General features: G+C 37.7%; 1 protein-coding gene and 11 non-coding genes across 12 annotated transcripts; 8 read left to right on the top strand and 4 right to left on the bottom strand.

The window, feature by feature from the left end:
- Nucleotides 1–3,957: 3,957 nt before the first annotated feature.
- Trnal-uaa (transfer RNA leucine (anticodon UAA)) lies at nucleotides 3,958–4,040 on the bottom strand. Its single transcript has one exon. It is a non-coding gene; the product is annotated as a tRNA-Leu (tRNA).
- Nucleotides 4,041–4,497: 457 nt separating this feature from the next.
- On the top strand, nucleotides 4,498–4,570 carry Trnar-acg (transfer RNA arginine (anticodon ACG)). The gene has a single exon. It is a non-coding gene; the product is annotated as a tRNA-Arg (tRNA).
- A 216-nt stretch (nucleotides 4,571–4,786) lies between these two features.
- Trnar-acg (transfer RNA arginine (anticodon ACG)) lies at nucleotides 4,787–4,859 on the top strand. Its single transcript has one exon. It is a non-coding gene; the product is annotated as a tRNA-Arg (tRNA).
- A 146-nt stretch (nucleotides 4,860–5,005) lies between these two features.
- On the bottom strand, nucleotides 5,006–5,088 carry Trnal-uaa (transfer RNA leucine (anticodon UAA)). The gene has a single exon. It is a non-coding gene; the product is annotated as a tRNA-Leu (tRNA).
- Nucleotides 5,089–5,818: 730 nt separating this feature from the next.
- Trnar-acg (transfer RNA arginine (anticodon ACG)) lies at nucleotides 5,819–5,891 on the top strand. The gene has a single exon. It is a non-coding gene; the product is annotated as a tRNA-Arg (tRNA).
- A 146-nt stretch (nucleotides 5,892–6,037) lies between these two features.
- Trnal-uaa (transfer RNA leucine (anticodon UAA)) lies at nucleotides 6,038–6,120 on the bottom strand. The gene has a single exon. It is a non-coding gene; the product is annotated as a tRNA-Leu (tRNA).
- A 730-nt stretch (nucleotides 6,121–6,850) lies between these two features.
- On the top strand, nucleotides 6,851–6,923 carry Trnar-acg (transfer RNA arginine (anticodon ACG)). The gene has a single exon. It is a non-coding gene; the product is annotated as a tRNA-Arg (tRNA).
- A 146-nt stretch (nucleotides 6,924–7,069) lies between these two features.
- Trnal-uaa (transfer RNA leucine (anticodon UAA)) lies at nucleotides 7,070–7,152 on the bottom strand. Its single transcript has one exon. It is a non-coding gene; the product is annotated as a tRNA-Leu (tRNA).
- Nucleotides 7,153–7,609: 457 nt separating this feature from the next.
- Nucleotides 7,610–7,682, top strand: Trnar-acg (transfer RNA arginine (anticodon ACG)). The gene has a single exon. It is a non-coding gene; the product is annotated as a tRNA-Arg (tRNA).
- A 1,021-nt stretch (nucleotides 7,683–8,703) lies between these two features.
- On the top strand, nucleotides 8,704–9,351 carry LOC139470418 (uncharacterized). The gene has a single exon (XM_071252828.1). It carries the CDS (start codon nucleotides 8,704–8,706, stop codon nucleotides 9,349–9,351), a length of 648 nt encoding a protein of 215 aa, XP_071108929.1.
- Nucleotides 9,352–14,222: 4,871 nt separating this feature from the next.
- Trnar-acg (transfer RNA arginine (anticodon ACG)) lies at nucleotides 14,223–14,295 on the top strand. The gene has a single exon. It is a non-coding gene; the product is annotated as a tRNA-Arg (tRNA).
- A 216-nt stretch (nucleotides 14,296–14,511) lies between these two features.
- On the top strand, nucleotides 14,512–14,584 carry Trnar-acg (transfer RNA arginine (anticodon ACG)). The gene has a single exon. It is a non-coding gene; the product is annotated as a tRNA-Arg (tRNA).
- Nucleotides 14,585–14,720: the final 136 nt, after the last annotated feature.

Genomic DNA, 14,720 nt, shown 5'->3' with positions numbered 1-14,720 from the left:
CCCCAAACGATCCTAGAGAGAGAATACTATTTTTCAATGATTTAATGAAATGGGTTAATCATGAGCATTTAATTTGCGCTGGAGATTTTAATGAAATTCTTGATCCTTCACTTGATAAAGGTCCCAATAACACAACGTTTAACATCCAAAGTAGCAATGTGTTAAACACCTTTCTTCACAAAAACAACCTAATTGATATATGGCGGTACAAGAACTATGACAAAAAAGAGTTTTCTCGAATACAGTCTGTATTAGGAGTAATTAAACAATCTCGGATCGATCTGATATTTGTTTCAAGAAACCTTATTTCAAATATGATCAACTGTTACATTAGATATTCCTCTGTGAGTGATCACAATATTGTTGTATCAAGGTTAGACTTTTCACCTATAGAAAGGGGTCCTGGTGTATGGATTTTTAATAATCAGCTTCTTGACGATTGCACATTCTATCAAAAGATCACTGAAATAATAGAAGAGGCAAAAGGGTGCCCTTTACTTAAAACTGAACCATTGATATGGTGGGATAACTTAAAATATCAGTTCAAAAAGTTTTCCAGGTATTATGCATCCAAAAAAAGCAATCACGAAAAAGCTGATTATTTTAAAATTCAAAATAAGCTTAGAATAGAATATCATAAGATATCCTCCATTCCTGGCTATGTATCTTCTGTTTTACAATCAATAGAAAATGAGCTGGAGACATACGAGATTAACAAATGCAAAGGAGCCATTCTCAGGTCAAAGGCCCAGTGGACGCTCGATTCCGACAGAAATACCTCATACTTTTTAAATCTAGAAAAAACAAAACAGCAAGCAAACTCGATCAAAGAATTATTCAGAGGAGACGGTACAATAGCCAACAACACAGAGGATATCTTGGATACTGCTCAACAATTTTACTCCTCTTTATTCACTGCTGAACACTGTAATGTAGAAAAACAACAGGACATTGTTAATAATATCAAGGACAAGCTTTCCGAAGATGAGAGGAATTCATGCGAAGTACATATTTCTCAGAGTGAGCTTACCGTGGCACTCAAAGGTATGCAGAAAAATAAATCACCAGGCCCAGATGGTCTAACAGTTGAGTTTTATTTGAAGTTTTGGAACATTTTATGCCCCTTCTTCATACAAGTTGTTGATTGTGTACACAAAGAAAACAGTCTTTCACGTACCATGAAAAAGAGCATAATTAGTTTATTTTATAAAAAGAAAGGTGACAAGAGAGACATTAAATGTTACAGGCCTATTTCATTGATAAATGTAGATTGTAAACTAATATCCAGAGTGTTGTCATTAAGATTACGAACTGTCATGTCCTCAATTGTCTCCCCTGAACAATCTTGCTGTGTACCAGGAAGAGACATAGCTAACAACCTTCACTCCCTAAGAGATGTTATTGACATTGTAAATAATCGTGATGATGATGATTCATATCTCATCAAAATAGATCAAGAGAAAGCTTTTGACAGGGTCTCACATCAATACTTATTTCAAATTCTCAGAAAATTTAACTTTGGAGATTTCTTCATTTCATGGATTAAAATTCTCTATACTGATATACATAGTTCTGTTAAATGCAATGGCCATTTGACGCCTTATTTTCCTTTAACTCGTGGTGTTCGTCAAGGAGATCCAATGAGCTCCATGCTGTACGTTTTGGTGTCAGAGCCACTTAATCTCCTAGTTAAGAACAATCCTGAAATCCATGGAATAAGTATCAACAATGACATTTATTCTTTGATATATCAACATGCTGATGACACTTCAATCACTGTTTCAGATGTCAACTCCGTCGAAGAAACATTTAGCACAGTTAACTCATACTGTGAAGGAACAGGAGCAAAAATCAACATCGAAAAATCAGAAGTTTTGTTGTTGGGTAAAAATAACCTTCGTGACTGTTCAATCAACGTCCCGGTTAAAATCAAAAAAGATTGTGTTGAAATATTAGGCATTTATTTCGGCAAGGATAAAGCAATGTGTGAAACGTTGAATTGGAGAAAGAAAATGGACAAAATTCAAACATTGTTAAATTCATGGTTACGTAGACAACTTACTCTACAGGGTAGAGCAGTTGTAATAAATATCCTTATGAGTTCCCGCTTATGGTATGCGTTTACTGTACTACCTGTCCCACAATGGGTTGAGCATAGATTTACTCATATGTTTAGTAAATTCTTGTGGCACAATAAAACTGCCAAAATAACATCAGATACCTGTATTGGTATTTGTTTAGATGGTGGTCTGAATATACCAAAGTTGTGTTTTAAAAAATATGCACTGAGACTTAAGTTGCTGAGGGCTTTTGCTAATTCCCAGCTTAATTGTATTTGGAAACAAACAATGCTATATTTTATGTCACATCTTCTGAAAATGAACTTGGGAATTCATGTTTTATCTCTTGAACATAATAAGGGTGATTTACAAGACATAAGCCCATTTTATGCTGAGCTTTTATCTGCATGGAATGAAATTACTGGAGGGAAAAGACCCTTGCTTCAAAATGTAGATGATATCATGAATCAACCACTTTTTAAAAATCCATTAATTACTTTCAATGGAAAAACTCTAATGTTTCAATCGTTTATTTCAAGTGGAATTATTTGTATTAAACATATTTGTTTTGAAGTTATTCCAAAATTCATGTCCTCACAAATTATTGTAGATATTGTACGTGATACTTTACCTGAAATGGACAAAAACACTATACAACAATGCTATGCAATCATTTTATACGCGCTTCCATCAGAATGGAAAAATATCATTTTGTCTGATGTCGGCAAAAACCTTCCCTCTGGAGACATCTTCTGCACGATTGATGGACAGGACATGTCAGTTGAAGTTTTAACAGCTAAATTTTGCTACGAAATATTCAGACAAAAACACTTCAAAAAGCCAGTTGCTATTTCTTTTTGGAATAATATTGCTTTGGACATTAATTGGAAAGATATTTGGCTGAATGTGTGGCAGAAAGATAAATCAACAGACTCTATACAGTTGGATTTTAAAATTGCTCACAATATTATCTTTACATATGATAAACTGTGCAAAATTGGATTGTCAAACACTGATGTTTGTCCTGTGTGTCAAAATGAAACAGAGGACATTTTACATTTGTTTATCTTCTGCCAAGAGTTATCTTCCTTGCAATCTCTATTAATTGACATGTTGACAGATGTTTGTCAAGATTCAGGGTTTAGTCTTGGACAGTTAAATCTCTGGTTACTGTTCGGATTCCTGCCAGAAAAGAAGTTGTCATGTAAACCGTTCATGAACATTGTATTGTCAATATATCGCATTGCTGTATTTAAAAGAAGAGTTATTATGAGTCAGGAAACAATCTCATTTCACATGAAAGCTTTTTTCAAATCTTTGATTAAGCGGCATTTCAGCTTTTTGTTGTTTCACTATTCCAAAATGAATCAATTACATATCTTTATTCAAAGATATATAATGACCAATACATTTATCACATTAGATGGAAATGAGATTGTTCTCAAACCCCCTCTAGAATAGAAACATGTAACGTATAAAGAACGTGTTCAATCTGCATTCATCTTTTTGTATCTGTAAAGACGTGTTTAGATAATCAAATGTAAAAGACTATTTCTCATATTTTCTGTCTGTAGAATCGGAATGTTATACACTGCCACCCTACTTCTGTGATAACCATTTTATTTTTGTGGTGGCAGTGTCAGCACTGTCTGCGTTTGTATTATATTCCTGTGAATAAATTTTATCAAGAAAAAAAAAAACGCGTCTGACTACGGATCAGAAGATTCCAGGTTCGAATCCTGGCACGCTCGGAAAATCTTTTTAGCATTTTTCAAAAAAATAAATAAAATGCTGATAAGACGTTGAAGGACGTTTGTACCACTGACTGTAAAATTTATTTACAATAAAAAACGCCAAGTAAATTATGTCAATGTTCACACATTAAAAGTATTCTTCATAGCACGGGTGGGGTTCGAACCCACGCGGACATACGTCCATTGGATCTTAAGTCCAACGCCTTAACCACTCGGCCACCGTGCTGATGCCTCAGGAATGAAAATGTGGAGCCATGTGTCGGGTTAATATAATGAGTAGATAAAACGCCCCAGAGCAAAGAGTATGTGTTGTGGGTCCCAAACACATTTCGGAGCCATTTCCAGAAGTGTCACTTGGTCCTGGGACACTATGTACCCTAAGCTGGAATCTCCCCCAAAATTGGTGATATCAGCTGCCGCTGGTACACAAAATAGTATCTATATCGAATCGCATTGTCATCATTTTTGACTTATGAATGTGTAAATTCAACTGCCCTGTCTTACGTTTGGAGTAATGGACTACCTCTTATTTTTCTCAGATACCTTTGGAAACACCTCTTCGTTCTCCCTGTGATTTGCTTCTTTACCAATGACGTATGCCTCTTCGTAACAGTTGTCTTGTGATTACAATTCCTTGGTAAATTGAGAACTCCGCCTGACAAAGAACACAAGAATACTACCTTGGGCGTGTGGCGCAACGGATAACGCGTCTGACTACGGATCAGAAGATTCCAGGTTCGAATCCTGGCACGCTCGAATACATGTTTTATTGTTGGTCATCGAACTGTTCTTTAATGGAATTGTCACGATAAATATGCCTTTTGTTTCTGCCAAATGCCTTGGACAAGTGGTGGTATTTGCAGCCGTGCCATAATACTAGCAAATAAGAGATTTGTGACGTGCAGGAGGCCAGACAATGGTTTGTGGAAGTAGCACCAAGAAAAGGTCCAAATAGAAATGCACTCCTTCATGGGGCGTGTGGCGCAACGGATAACGCGTCTGACTACGGATCAGAAGATTCCAGGTTCGAATCCTGGCACGCTCGGAAAATCTTTTTAGCATTTTTCAAAAAAATAAATAAAATGCTGATAAGACGTTGAAGAACGTTTGTACCACTGACTGTAAAATTTATTTACAATAAAAAACGCCAAGTAAATTATGTCAATGTTCACACATTAAAAGTATTCTTCATAGCACGGGTGGGGTTCGAACCCACGCGGACATACGTCCATTGGATCTTAAGTCCAACGCCTTAACCACTCGGCCACCGTGCTGATGCCTCAGGAATGAAAATGTGGAGCCATGTGTCGGGTTAATATAATGAGTAGATAAAACGCCCCAGAGCAAAGAGTATGTGTTGTGGGTCCCAAACACATTTCGGAGCCATTTCCAGAAGTGTCACTTGGTCCTGGGACACTATGTACCCTAAGCTGGAATCTCCCCCAAAATTGGTGATATCAGCTGCCGCTGGTACACAAAATAGTATCTATATCGAATCGCATTGTCATCATTTTTGACTTATGAATGTGTAAATTCAACTGCCCTGTCTTACGTTTGGAGTAATGGACTACCTCTTATTTTTCTCAGATACCTTTGGAAACACCTCTTCGTTCTCCCTGTGATTTGCTTCTTTACCAATGACGTATGCCTCTTCGTAACAGTTGTCTTGTGATTACAATTCCTTGGTAAATTGAGAACTCCGCCTGACAAAGAACACAAGAATACTACCTTGGGCGTGTGGCGCAACGGATAACGCGTCTGACTACGGATCAGAAGATTCCAGGTTCGAATACATGTTTTATTGTTGGTCATCGAACTGTTCTTTAATGGAATTGTCACGATAAATATGCCTTTTGTTTCTGCCAAATGCCTTGGACAAGTGGTGGTATTTGCAGCCGTGCCATAATACTAGCAAATAAGAGATTTGTGACGTGCAGGAGGCCAGACAATGGTTTGTGGAAGTAGCACCAAGAAAAGGTCCAAATAGAAATGCACTCCTTCATGGGGCGTGTGGCGCAACGGATAACGCGTCTGACTACGGATCAGAAGATTCCAGGTTCGAATCCTGGCACGCTCGGAAAATCTTTTTAGCATTTTTCAAAAAAATAAATAAAATGCTGATAAGACGTTGAAGGACGTTTGTACCACTGACTGTAAAATTTATTTACAATAAAAAACGCCAAGTAAATTATGTCAATGTTCACACATTAAAAGTATTCTTCATAGCACGGGTGGGGTTCGAACCCACGCGGACATACGTCCATTGGATCTTAAGTCCAACGCCTTAACCACTCGGCCACCGTGCTGATGCCTCAGGAATGAAAATGTGGAGCCATGTGTCGGGTTAATATAATGAGTAGATAAAACGCCCCAGAGCAAAGAGTATGTGTTGTGGGTCCCAAACACATTTCGGAGCCATTTCCAGAAGTGTCACTTGGTCCTGGGACACTATGTACCCTAAGCTGGAATCTCCCCCAAAATTGGTGATATCAGCTGCCGCTGGTACACAAAATAGTATCTATATCGAATCGCATTGTCATCATTTTTGACTTATGAATGTGTAAATTCAACTGCCCTGTCTTACGTTTGGAGTAATGGACTACCTCTTATTTTTCTCAGATACCTTTGGAAACACCTCTTCGTTCTCCCTGTGATTTGCTTCTTTACCAATGACGTATGCCTCTTCGTAACAGTTGTCTTGTGATTACAATTCCTTGGTAAATTGAGAACTCCGCCTGACAAAGAACACAAGAATACTACCTTGGGCGTGTGGCGCAACGGATAACGCGTCTGACTACGGATCAGAAGATTCCAGGTTCGAATACATGTTTTATTGTTGGTCATCGAACTGTTCTTTAATGGAATTGTCACGATAAATATGCCTTTTGTTTCTGCCAAATGCCTTGGACAAGTGGTGGTATTTGCAGCCGTGCCATAATACTAGCAAATAAGAGATTTGTGACGTGCAGGAGGCCAGACAATGGTTTGTGGAAGTAGCACCAAGAAAAGGTCCAAATAGAAATGCACTCCTTCATGGGGCGTGTGGCGCAACGGATAACGCGTCTGACTACGGATCAGAAGATTCCAGGTTCGAATCCTGGCACGCTCGGAAAATCTTTTTAGCATTTTTCAAAAAAATAAATAAAATGCTGATAAGACGTTGAAGGACGTTTGTACCACTGACTGTAAAATTTATTTACAATAAAAAACGCCAAGTAAATTATGTCAATGTTCACACATTAAAAGTATTCTTCATAGCACGGGTGGGGTTCGAACCCACGCGGACATACGTCCATTGGATCTTAAGTCCAACGCCTTAACCACTCGGCCACCGTGCTGATGCCTCAGGAATGAAAATGTGGAGCCATGTGTCGGGTTAATATAATGAGTAGATAAAACGCCCCAGAGCAAAGAGTATGTGTTGTGGGTCCCAAACACATTTCGGAGCCATTTCCAGAAGTGTCACTTGGTCCTGGGACACTATGTACCCTAAGCTGGAATCTCCCCCAAAATTGGTGATATCAGCTGCCGCTGGTACACAAAATAGTATCTATATCGAATCGCATTGTCATCATTTTTGACTTATGAATGTGTAAATTCAACTGCCCTGTCTTACGTTTGGAGTAATGGACTACCTCTTATTTTTCTCAGATACCTTTGGAAACACCTCTTCGTTCTCCCTGTGATTTGCTTCTTTACCAATGACGTATGCCTCTTCGTAACAGTTGTCTTGTGATTACAATTCCTTGGTAAATTGAGAACTCCGCCTGACAAAGAACACAAGAATACTACCTTGGGCGTGTGGCGCAACGGTTAACGCGTCTGACTACGGATCAGAAGATTCCAGGTTCGAATCCTGGCACGCTCGAATACATGTTTTATTGTTGGTCATCGAACTGTTCTTTAATGGAATTGTCACGATAAATATGCCTTTTGTTTCTGCCAAATGCCTTGGACAAGTGGTGGTATTTGCAGCCGTGCCATAATACTAGCAAATAAGAGATTTGTGACGTGCAGGAGGCCAGACAATGGTTTGTGGAAGTAGCACCAAGAAAAGGTCCAAATAGAAATGCACTCCTTCATGGGGCGTGTGGCGCAACGGATAACGCGTCTGACTATGGTTACCTCCCTTGCTTCGGAGGTGTTTGGACGTGCTGACGATCGAGCAACACAGATTCTCAGATTAAATCGTTCACAAGTTCCGTGGAATACCAGATTTACGCTAACAAGGTAGGCAACACTTTGATATGTAGTTGTCCGAAGACCTTAAACATTTGCATGCACGTTTGTGCATGCTATTGACTTTGGTTGTCTTTGAATCTCCCACGCTCACTGGGTTCAAAATGGCGGACACCAAACAGAAGAGAAAATATCTGAAAGATTGCACTATTGAAGTGAATGTTGGTAACAACAAAGTGATTAGTGCTAGTGTATTATCTTGTGCGCTATTGGAATATGTGTCCGATGTATGGGCGTGCGTCCTAAAAGGAACAGAATGCTATGATGTCACTGTCCCAGACAGTAACGAGGCAAGGATTCTTGCAGAAACTGATGACTTGAAAATAGGAGGTACACCGATTAACTTCAGGTTACTTCATTGTGAAAGCGTCGTAGTATCATTCCTACACCTTCCACCCTACATTGATGATGAGGAAATTGAAAACATGTTGATCAAAAGGGGTATCACTTTGAAAAGTGATATTAAACACAGGACCCTGAAAGGCACTAGCATTTTTGATGGTACCAGGTATGTGCGCGTCGCTTTCCCCCCTGAGTGTAAATCCTTGCCATACTCCATGGGTTTCAACACATTAGATGGTTATCGATACTTTCGAGTCATTCATAATAATCAAGAACGATTGTGTTTTAAATGCAACTCGGGAGACCATATGGTTAAAGAATGCCCAAATACCAAATGCTTTAAGTGCAACGGACATGGCCACATTGCCAAAAACTGCAACACAGAAAGAAGACTTAAACGTAGTTGTGAACTGTGCTCTCTACCTATTGGTAGCTGCAGCTGTTTCCTAGACGAGGAAGACAACGGTCAGTACAGCATGTCAGACGAGTCGGAGCAAGAAAAGGAACTAGCCCCTGAAAGGTCATGGGATGAAGATCCTTTGGATAATGATGATACATCTGTTGAGGACTTTGAGCCTGAAGAAAAGAAAAGAAACAAAGATGGACCAATAGAGGAAAAAGGAGAAGAAAATGAAGACGAAAAACTTGATCAAGCCTCTGAAATTCATTGTACAAATAACCGTGTTGGAGATGACATGGAGAGTGATGATAAGACAATGAGACAGTCGTTGCCTCAAGATGGACATGAAAATATAGCACCTTTTAAATGGAACAAATCTTCGAAGAAAAGAGGAAGAAGAAATAAAATACAACCCAAGATCACAGACTGTGTACTTCAGAACAATGACTTAAAAAATAAATTGAGAGAAAGTAAAAAAGATGAACAAAAGAAGAAGAAAGAAGAAAAGGTTAACGATCGACGAGAAATATCTGGCGTGTCTGAGAACGGTGTATAAACTAACAATGTGTTTGTACATACATTTCATATTTATATTTGCAATGGTCACAACATGGTCATGGAATGTGAATGGACTCCGTGATGTCACAAAAATGCAAAATGTATTCTCTCTACTAACGAACTCCCATGTCAATATTGCCTTTTTGCAGGAGACCTTTTGGTCTGATGAATTCATTGAAAAATATAAATATTTATGGCCAGGAACAATTTTATACTCTAATGCTGGTAATGCTAGAAAAGGAGTTGCTCTTTTGATCTCTCCTGACTTTGAAGAAAAGGTGGCCATGCTTGAAAAAGACATTGATGGAAGACTACTAAAGGCGTCTCTATCTCTTGAAAATAAAACAGTGATTTTATTAAATGTGTATGCCCCAAACGATCCTAGAGAGAGAATACTATTTTTCAATGATTTAATGAAATGGGTTAATCATGAGCATTTAATTTGCGCTGGAGATTTTAATGAAATTCTTGATCCTTCACTTGATAAAGGTCCCAATAACACAACATTTAACATCCAAAGTAGCAATGTGTTAAACACCTTTCTTCACAAAAACAACCTAATTGATATATGGCGGTACAAGAACTATGACAAAAAAGAGTTTTCTCGAATACAGTCTGTATTAGGAGTTATTAAACAATCTCGGATCGATCTGATATTTGTTTCAAGAAACCTTATTTCAAATATGATCAACTGTTACATTAGATATTCCTCTGTGAGTGATCACAATATTGTTGTATCAAGGTTAGACTTTTCTCCTATAGAAAGGGGTCCTGGTGTATGGATTTTTAATAATCAGCTTCTTGACGATTGCACATTCTATCAAAAGATCACTGAAATAATAGAAGAGGCAAAAGGGTGCCCTTTACTTAAAACTGAACCATTGATATGGTGGGATAACTTAAAATATCAGTTCAAAAAGTTTTCCAGGTATTATGCATCCAAAAAAAGCAATCACGAAAAAGCTGATTATTTTAAAATTCAAAATAAGCTTAGAATAGAATATCATAAGATATCCTCCATTCCTGGCTATGTATCTTCTGTTTTACAATCAATAGAAAATGAGCTGGAGACATACGAGATTAACAAATGCAAAGGAGCCATTCTCAGGTCAAAGGCCCAGTGGACGCTCGATTCCGACAGAAATACCTCATACTTTTTAAATCTAGAAAAAACAAAACAGCAAGCAAACTCGATCAAAGAATTATTCAGAGGAGACGGTACAATAGCCAACAACACAGAGGATATCTTGGATACTGCTCAACAATTTTACTCCTCTTTATTCACTGCTGAACACTGTAATGTAGAAAAACAACAGGACATTGTTAATAATATCAAGGACAAGCTTTCCGAAGATGAGAGGAATTCATGCGAAGTACATATTTCTCAGAGTGAGCTTACCGTGGCACTCAAAGGTATGCAGAAAAATAAATCACCAGGCCCAGATGGTCTAACAGTTGAGTTTTATTTGAAGTTTTGGAACATTTTATGCCCCTTCTTCATACAAGTTGTTGATTGTGTACACAAAGAAAACAGTCTTTCACGTACCATGAAAAAGAGCATAATTAGTTTATTTTATAAAAAGAAAGGTGACAAGAGAGACATTAAATGTTACAGGCCTATTTCATTGATAAATGTAGATTGTAAACTAATATCCAGAGTGTTGTCATTAAGATTACGAACTGTCATGTCCTCAATTGTCTCCCCTGAACAATCTTGCTGTGTACCAGGAAGAGACATAGCTAACAACCTTCACTCCCTAAGAGATGTTATTGACATTGTAAATAATCGTGATGATGATGATTCATATCTCATCAAAATAGATCAAGAGAAAGCTTTTGACAGGGTCTCACATCAATACTTATTTCAAATTCTCAGAAAATTTAACTTTGGAGATTTCTTCATTTCATGGATTAAAATTCTCTATACTGATATACATAGTTCTGTTAAATGCAATGGCCATTTGACGCCTTATTTTCCTTTAACTCGTGGTGTTCGTCAAGGAGATCCAATGAGCTCCATGCTGTACGTTTTGGTGTCAGAGCCACTTAATCTCCTAGTTAAGAACAATCCTGAAATCCACGGAATAAGTATCAACAATGACATTTATTCTTTGATATATCAACATGCTGATGACACTTCAATCACTGTTTCAGATGTCAACTCCGTCGAAGAAACATTTAGCACAGTTAACTCATACTGTGAAGGAACGGGAGCAAAAATCAACATCGAAAAATCAGAAGTTTTGTTGTTGGGTAAAAATAACCTTCGTGACTGTTCAATCAACGTCCCGGTTAAAATCAAAAAAGATTGTGTTGAAATATTAGGCATTTATTTCGGCAAGGATAAAGCAATGTGTGAAACGTTGAATTGGAGAAAGAAAATGGACAAAATTCAAACATTGTTAAATTCATGGTTACGTAGACAACTTACTCTACAGGGTAGAGCAGTTGTAATAAATATCCTTATGAGTTCCCGCTTATGGTATGCGTTTACTGTACTACCTGTCCCACAATGGGTTGAGCATAGATTTACTCATATGTTTAGTAAATTCTTGTGGCACAATAAAACTGCCAAAATAACATCAGATACCTGTATTGGTATTTGTTTAGATGGTGGTCTGAATATACCAAAGTTGTGTTTTAAAAAATATGCACTGAGACTTAAGTTGCTGAGGGCTTTTGCTAATTCCCAGCTTAATTGTATTTGGAAACAAACAATGCTATATTTTATGTCACATCTTCTGAAAATGAACTTGGGAATTCATGTTTTATCTCTTGAACATAATAAGGGTGATTTACAAGACATAAGCCCATTTTATGCTGAGCTATTATCTGCATGGAATGAAATTACTGGAGGGAAAAGACCCTTGCTTCAAAATGTAGATGATATCATGAATCAACCACTTTTCAAAAATCCATTAATTACTTTCAATGGAAAAACTCTAATGTTTCAATCGTTTATTTCAAGTGGAATTATTTGTATTAAACATATTTGTTTTGAAGTTATTCCAAAATTCATGTCCTCACAAATTATTGTAGACATTGTACGTGATACTTTACCTGAAATGGACAAAAACACTATACAACAATGCTATGCAATCATTTTATACGCGCTTCCATCAGAATGGAAAAATATCATTTTGTCTGATGTCGGCAAAAACCTTCCCTCTGGAGACATCTTCTGCACGATTGATGGACAGGACATGTCAGTTGAAGTTTTAACAGCTAAATTTTGCTACGAAATATTCAGACAAAAACACTTCAAAAAGCCAGTTGCTATTTCTTTTTGGAATAATATTGCTTTAGACATTAATTGGAAAGATATTTGGCTGAATGTGTGGCAGAAAGATAAATCAACAGACTCTATACAGTTGGATTTTAAAATTGCTCACAATATTATCTTTACATATGATAAACTGTGCAAAATTGGATTGTCAAACACTGATGTTTGTCCTGTGTGTCAAAATGAAACAGAGGACATTTTACATTTGTTTATCTTCTGCCAAGAGTTATCTTCCTTGCAATCTCTATTAATTGACATGTTGACAGATGTTTGTCAAGATTCAGGGTTTAGTCTTGGACAGTTAAATCTCTGGTTACTGTTCGGATTCCTGCCAGAAAAGAAGTTGTCATGTAAACCGTTCATGAACATTGTATTGTCAATATATCGCATTGCTGTATTTAAAAGAAGAGTTATTATGAGTCAGAAAACAATCTCATTTCACATGAAAGCTTTTTTCAAATCTTTGATTAAGCGGCATTTCAGCTTTTTGTTGTTTCACTATTCCAAAATGAATCAATTACATATCTTTATTCAAAGATATATAATGACCAATACATTTATCACATTAGATGGAAATGAGATTGTTCTCAAACCTCCTCTAGAATAGAAACATGTAACGTATAAAGAAAGTGTTCAATCTGCATTCATCTTTTTGTATCTGTAAAGACGTGTTTAGATAATCAAATGTAAAAGACTATTTCTCATATTTTCTTTCTGTAGAATCGGAATGTTATCCACTGCCACCCTACATCTGTGATAACCATTTTATTTTTGTGGTGGCAGTGTCAGCACTGTCTGCGTTTGTATTATATTCCTGTGAATAAATTTTATCAAGAAAAAAAAAACGCGTCTGACTACGGATCAGAAGATTCCAGGTTCGAATCCTGGCACGCTCGAATACATGTTTTATTGTTGGTCATCGAACTGTTCTTTAATGGAATTGTCACGATAAACATGCCTTTTGTTTCTGCCAAATGCCTTGGACAAGTGGTGGTATTTGCAGCCGTGCCATAATACTAGCAAATAAGAGATTTGTGACGTGCAGGAGGCCAGACAATGGTTTGTGGAAGTAGCACCAAGAAAAGGTCCAAATAGAAATGCACGCCTTAACCACTCGGCCACCGTGCTGATGCCTCAGGAATGAAAATGTGGAGCCATGTGTCGGGTTAATATAATGAGTAGATAAAACGCCCCAGAGCAAAGAGTATGTGTTGTGGGTCCCAAACACATTTCGGAGCCATTTCCAGAAGTGTCACTTGGTCCTGGGACACTATGTACCCTAAGCTGGAATCTCCCCCAAAATTGGTGATATCAGCTGCCGCTGGTACACAAAATAGTCTCGATATCGAATCGCATTGTCATCATTTTTGACTTATGAATGTGTAAATTCAACTGCCCTGTCTTACGTTTGGAGTAATGGACTACCTCTTATTTTTTCTCAGATACCTTTGGAAACACCTCTTCGTTCTCCCTGTGATTTGCTTCTTTACCAATGACGTATGCCTCTTCGTAACAGTTGTCTTGTGATTACAATTCCTTGGTAAATTGAGAACTCTGCCTGACAAAGAACACAAGAATACTACCCTGGGCGTGTGGCGCAACGGATAACGCGTCTGACTACGGATAAGAAGATTCCAGGTTCGAATCCTGGCACGCTCGAATACATGTTTTATTGTTGGTCATCGAACTGTTCTTTAATGGAATTGTCACGATAAACATGCCTTTTGTTTCTGCCAAATGCCTTGGACAAGTGGTGGTATTTGCAGCCGTGCCATAATACTAGCAAATAAGAGATTTGTGACGTGCAGGAGGCCAGACAATGGTTTGTGGAAGTAGCACCAAGAAAAGGTCCAAATAGAAATGCACTCCTTCATGGGGCGTGTGGCGCAACGGATAACGCGTCTGACTACGGATCAGAAGATTCCAGGTTCGAATCCTGGCACGCTCGGAAAATCGTTTTAGCATTTTTCAAAAAAATAAATAAAATGCTGATAAGACGTTGAAGGACGTTTGTACCACTGACTGTAAAATTTATTTACAATAAAAAACGCCAAGTAAATTATGTCAATGTTCACACATTAAAA

Source organism: Haliotis cracherodii, unplaced genomic scaffold (assembly GCF_022045235.1).
Source record: "Haliotis cracherodii isolate W230 unplaced genomic scaffold, xgHalCrac1.p SCAF_20, whole genome shotgun sequence".
In the NCBI taxonomy this organism is placed as follows: Eukaryota; Metazoa; Mollusca; class Gastropoda; order Lepetellida; family Haliotidae; genus Haliotis; species Haliotis cracherodii.
The sequence above is the reverse complement of the archived record's forward strand: the minus strand, read 5'-3'. Positions and strand labels throughout refer to the sequence as shown.